General features: G+C 48.9%; 1 protein-coding gene across 1 annotated transcript in view; it reads right to left on the reverse strand.

Moving 5' to 3' along the window:
* The window catches only part of SGPP2 (sphingosine-1-phosphate phosphatase 2), a gene marked incomplete at its 5' end in the record, with an annotated part of 9,012 nt that extends 4,858 nt beyond the window's left edge, over window positions 1-4,154 (reverse strand). Inside the window, 2 exons of the mRNA XM_010081127.1 lie at window positions 1,385-1,474; window positions 3,975-4,154. Of these exons, the coding sequence (XP_010079429.1) occupies window positions 1,385-1,474; window positions 3,975-4,154 (270 nt within the window). The remainder of the gene's footprint in view (window positions 1-1,384; window positions 1,475-3,974) is intronic.
* Between the last annotated feature and the right edge of the window lie 1,083 nt (window positions 4,155-5,237).

The raw sequence follows: 5,237 nt of genomic DNA on the forward strand, positions 1-5,237 counted from the left end.
CGGGTGGGATGCACAGCACCACAGAGAGAGGGGCTGGCTTTGGGCAGCAGTGACCATCAGGTGTTTCCCCAGCTCAGTCCCCACCCTGGCACGCACAGGATGAAGACCCCAGCGAAGTGCGTTTGTCCTTCTGAAAGGTGGCATTGCACACAGTTAGACTAAGGAGATTTATTTTTATTTTAAAGCCCTTTTTTATCATGTCAAAGGCACAAAGGACTTTTTCTTCTTTACCCTAAAATCCATCTAAATTTAGAGGAGTCTTTCATTATGATGGACCAGCAAAGGAAGTATGTGAAGAATTTTTACAGATTGACTTACGGTCACTAGCCAAGAAAGGGTGTCTCCAGCTTTGATTTAAAATATTGTTTTGATCCACCAGGCCTGGAGGGGAAGGTCAGGCTATATTTTATAGATAACCTTAATCTCATAAGGGCTCCCTTTCTTACATTCATCAAGCCTCCTTATTACAAGAAACATAATTATTACTTAGGAAAAAAAATGCAATTATTTATGCATATGCAACCCACAAACAATGCAGAAGAAATTCCTGTGGGGAAGCAGCCAGGAGTTTTTACCCCTAGTTAGGCAGTTGGACCACCCCTCCACCTGCTATATGTAACAAATCAATAAAGTTTCCTCTCGTCAGGATGAAACCAGCTACTGCCTAATCAAAGTCACACTGAAATCTGTTCTGAAGCAGGGCTGACATCTCTAAACAACTGTGCCCAACAAGTCTGTCACATGAAGTCACTGGCATATTATGAATGTTTTCGAAGTATTTGTGCATCTCCATTCTGTGAAAATGGATTTCCCATCAGCTGAAAACAAGAAGCTTGTGATAATATTTTTTTAAGTGCCATCTCCCCGTGGGGTAACACGAGCCTCGCTGTCCCCCAGCGCCCCAAGGGCAGCTCACTTGTCACGCTTTACCCTCTCCTCCGCTCCCGCCGGTTGCTGGCCTGACTCACCCACCTGCTATTCCTCCCCTGACACTCCCAGGCTAAATCACCCCGGCATCTTTCTTGCTGACAACACTGATACTATTGCACAAAAGGCTTAGCTAAGGAGCCGCGTCGGTTGCCCAAGTGCATTCCTGGCAATTAAAATTTCCAAACAGAGAACTCCAGTCCAGCTGCCACACCGACCTCGCCCGCTCCTCCACCCGCGCGCTGCCGCTGCCCTCCTGGCGCAGGGAATGCCCCTGCAGGCTGCCATAGCTGGAGGGCTTCCTCACAGCTGCCTTGAACACACAGCCTGAAATTTAGTGGTATGGCTCCTGTACTCCTGCAGTGGCACGCCCGCGGCAGGATGAGCATCAGTTGGAGAGCGGGAGACGGGCAGCGCTGTAGGTACAGCCGGCTGGGGTGGCGCAGGGCATCCTTACCAGCACCGTGTGCATCCCTGTGTAGAGCCTGCTGAGACACACCAGCGTCGAAAACACAAACGCTGCGACCAGGCCGAGTTCAAACGGATACTGTGAACAGGGGAGGAAAAAAAAAAAAAAAAAAATCACACGTTACACTGTTATCCACTTTAACATCAGTAGATATCTGAAATCAAGCGTCCAAGCAGCCGGACTGACGTAAGGATCTCGCGTTGGGAAGTGGCTCCTGAGCTGTACTTTCCCAAAGAAATTAACCTGACCCCAGACAAGACCTCACATTGGCCGACATGCAGTCCTGCTGGAAGGGCGTTTCGTTATCTGTGGTGCCCGCTTTTGTGAAGGTCTAGTCTTAGTGTGGGGAAACCTGAGAAACAGACACTATTTGCAGAGTTTTATCCCACAACATCCACCTGCAAAATCCATGTTAGTGCTGAAGACCTTAAGGAGAAGAGGTTGTTGAACTGCAGCTTCGGATCACCCGAGGGGAAGGCGACAGCCGCAGAGCCTGACCAGATCTGCGGTCGATAGTCCTTGAGCAGAGGCTGGGAGGGGAAAGCCAATGTCTGGGCTGGAACCGCAGCCCAGCTATCAGAGCAGTCAGGACCACTCTTCCCTCTGACACTTAAGGTTTAATTGTCTTCTTATGAAGCTGGTGTTGCTTAACTCTCTCTAAGAGTTTCCTATGAACATGGAAAGAAGTGTCGAAATAAATCAACATAAAGAGGAAAAAAAACCCACATATTTGGTAAAGAATAAGCTTAACATATTAGCCCTTAATCCACTCATTCAAATCCTGAAAGCAGTGGGCTGGTGGGCTCCTTTCAGGCTATAAAGGACACTTTTCTGAAAAAAATAAACCAACCCCAAAAATAAATAAACAAAATTAATTCACCCGAGTTGACACTGGGTCTCTACCGCTGAGAGGCTGATGACTGACCAGGGTGGCCACAGGTCAGTGCAAAAATCCTTCTGTGAAAATTTTAAGCATAACAACTCGCTTCTGACCCTTTCCCCCCTGCAAACTATAGCCCTTGAAGTAGAGAGCTCAGATTCAGCTGCAGATGTCACTCCCAGTTCATAAAATGCTGCATTTTCCTCACTTCTCTAAGCCCTCAGAGGATTTACGCCCACTTGATTCATCCCTCAGCAGGCAGCCTGGGACCTAGTCCAGATCAGTAATTGATGACTGGGGCAGCTTTAGAAGACAGTAGCGTAATGTACTGGTAGATTTTCCCCTCTTAATAGAAGCAATTAAATAATTTAATTATTTTACAGCAGCTTTATAGTTTCATGACAGTTTGCCCATGAAGATCTACGTGTCCCATGGGCAGCTTATCAACTGAGGAAGAGGAGAAAGTGCTGCTGCCCAGGTCTTTTCGGCAGATCTGACACACAGGATGGATCTGACCTTCCAGGGCTGCCAAATATCCCATCTTATGGCTCCTCCTCCCCATCCCATTGCAGAGCTGCTCCAACCAGTTCCCGTCCCATTCCCAGGCAGCAGGAGGCTGGTGGCACAACCCTGGGCACCACTCCTCCCAGCACCGCGACAGGAGTAAAGCCCACTGCTTCCTGGATGGGACCCAGGGAATCTGGAAGTTAAATTAATTCAGAGATCTGGGTGTAATTCAGAGAGCTCAGTTACTACCAGTCACAGCCCCAGGACATGGCACCTTCCATCAAGTGGGTGGCCACCTTTTGTCCCCCCACACATGCTGGCACCATGGGCAGGACACCCAGGGACACTGCGACAGTGAGACCTCCAGCCATGCTGCGAGCCATCTCGGTTACGTGGCTTTGTCTTTGAAATGCACTTGAGAAGGCTGAGAAACACACTTAAATACGATGCAGCCAGGAAGTTATTATTGCTAGAGTACAGGAAACACGTCTGGATTCATAAAATGAAATGAAAATAATCATTGTGGAGAAATGAGTTTCCAGGAAGTAAACCTTTCAGAAGGATAAAAGGCTGAAGGTTTGGGGAAAATAATTATGAGATCTCCCCAAGCAGCCTACAGCTCCAGTGCAGTGAAACTGCTGTCACTCCTCTGAAAAACAGGCTCTCAAATCATGGTGTGTGCTATTAGTCCAACACAGGTTAGAGCCAGGGTATTTCCAAGGATGCTTTTCCTGCATCATACAAAACCCAGGCAACACAGAGCTCCTGTGGTTTCCCTGGGAGCCAGTGTTCCCCAATGAGCAGTTTGGCAGGCACGGGGCAAGCACAAAACGCTGATGCTGGGCACCTTCCACAGCAGCACCACGGCTCCCTCCACCATCACCCCACATGTGGAAACACAGCAAACCCACCAAACCACAGCAGGGCAGGGCAGCCCACCTGCGGCTCTGAGCAGGCTTCATGCTAAAGAAAGATTTCTGTTGAATTTCTTCTTGTGTCTATTATTGGCCAGCTATGGGTAACAACAGGGAAAAATACACATCTGTGAAAATAAATACAGAGCTCCTCTGGAAGCAGCAACATCTTTGGATTTGCTCATTTTCTGTAGCTTGCTGGAAATAGACACAATAGACAAGTTTGTTTTTTTTTTTCTTTTTTTTCTTTTTTTTTTTTTCTTTTGGTACCCCCTACCTTGTACTGGTTGAAGGTTGCAATGAGAAAGGAGAAGGAGATGGCGGTGGCTGCCATGGCGTGTGTGGAAGGCATCCCGTACTCTGCATCCGTCCTCATTTCCAGCTTGACAACAGGTGGCGAGAGGGGCCGAGGCCACTTCAGGATGTCCTTGGAGACCTGGCCTATGTACATCACGATCTGCAGAGAGCAAAGGCCATGGGGCTGTCACTCAGCATGGGCAAGCCCTCCTCAGCCCACCCAAGAACCACCTCTATTTTTGCACTTTTTCCTGCAAAATCCACCACCCCAAGCACAGGATTTATCCCCTGAATTATTAAAGGCTTTTCCATTATCCCGGTCAGTGCAGGGAGCAGCAGTTTTACTGCACCATGTTGTAACCTGATCAGAAGTGGGACCAAAAGGAGGGTTCGCTGATAAGGTGCGTCAATACGGGATGGCGTGAGACAGACAGCTGGCTCCACTCCACACTAGAGAATTTTAAGTTTCTTCCCTATCCCTTACAACCCCTCTCCTGCAAAACAGTTTTAAGAGATATTTTTCTGCCACAGCTGGCAGCACCAGCTCTCTGGGGGAGCACCAGCTCCGGGAGGGCAGCACCAGATCTCCTGCTCCAGGAGCTGCAGGGGAGCTGCAGGAACCCTGCTGGGACACCCCACCAGCACGGTTATTAAATAAGAGCCTTGGCATCCCCGGGAAGGCAACTGGGAGGAAACTGGACGAACAACCTAAAGTACCAGTTCTCCTGCCCGACTTCCCAGCAGCCAAGTGCTTTTGTGCACTGCTTGAGGCACCAGAGGTTTAATCAAGGGCACCATTAATTAGCCACCCAAGCACTGCAACCCAGTGACTTTGGGGGACATATTGCACTCTGGGGTCACTGCAAGCAGTAGCAATGGGAAGCAGAGGCAAGAGGCAAAGCTGGGCAGCAGCCCTGAGAGGTGCAGCCCACCCAGCACCTGCCGTGCTGACATCCTGTGCTCCTCAGCACCCCCTCCCAAGAACATCCACAGCGAGAAGGATGTGAACAGAAATCACCCAGCCTGTCCCTTGGAGCATGTATTTGCTTTCTGTTGCCACCCTCCGCCCTGTGGATAGTGCAGCCAGACATATGCAAAGGAAGCTCTACAAAAAAAAGGAAATATTTTTTTCTTCTTTTTTTTTTCCTAAATACAAAAATTGGGTTTACTGACATCTGCCATGAAAGCTCAGTTGCTGTGCGAGACAGCTCACGGTTCTGCTTCTCACGCTTCCGCTAGCAAA

This window comes from Pterocles gutturalis, unplaced genomic scaffold (genome assembly GCF_000699245.1).
Source record: "Pterocles gutturalis isolate BGI_N339 unplaced genomic scaffold, ASM69924v1 scaffold8589, whole genome shotgun sequence".
Taxonomy (NCBI): domain Eukaryota; kingdom Metazoa; phylum Chordata; class Aves; order Pterocliformes; family Pteroclidae; genus Pterocles; species Pterocles gutturalis.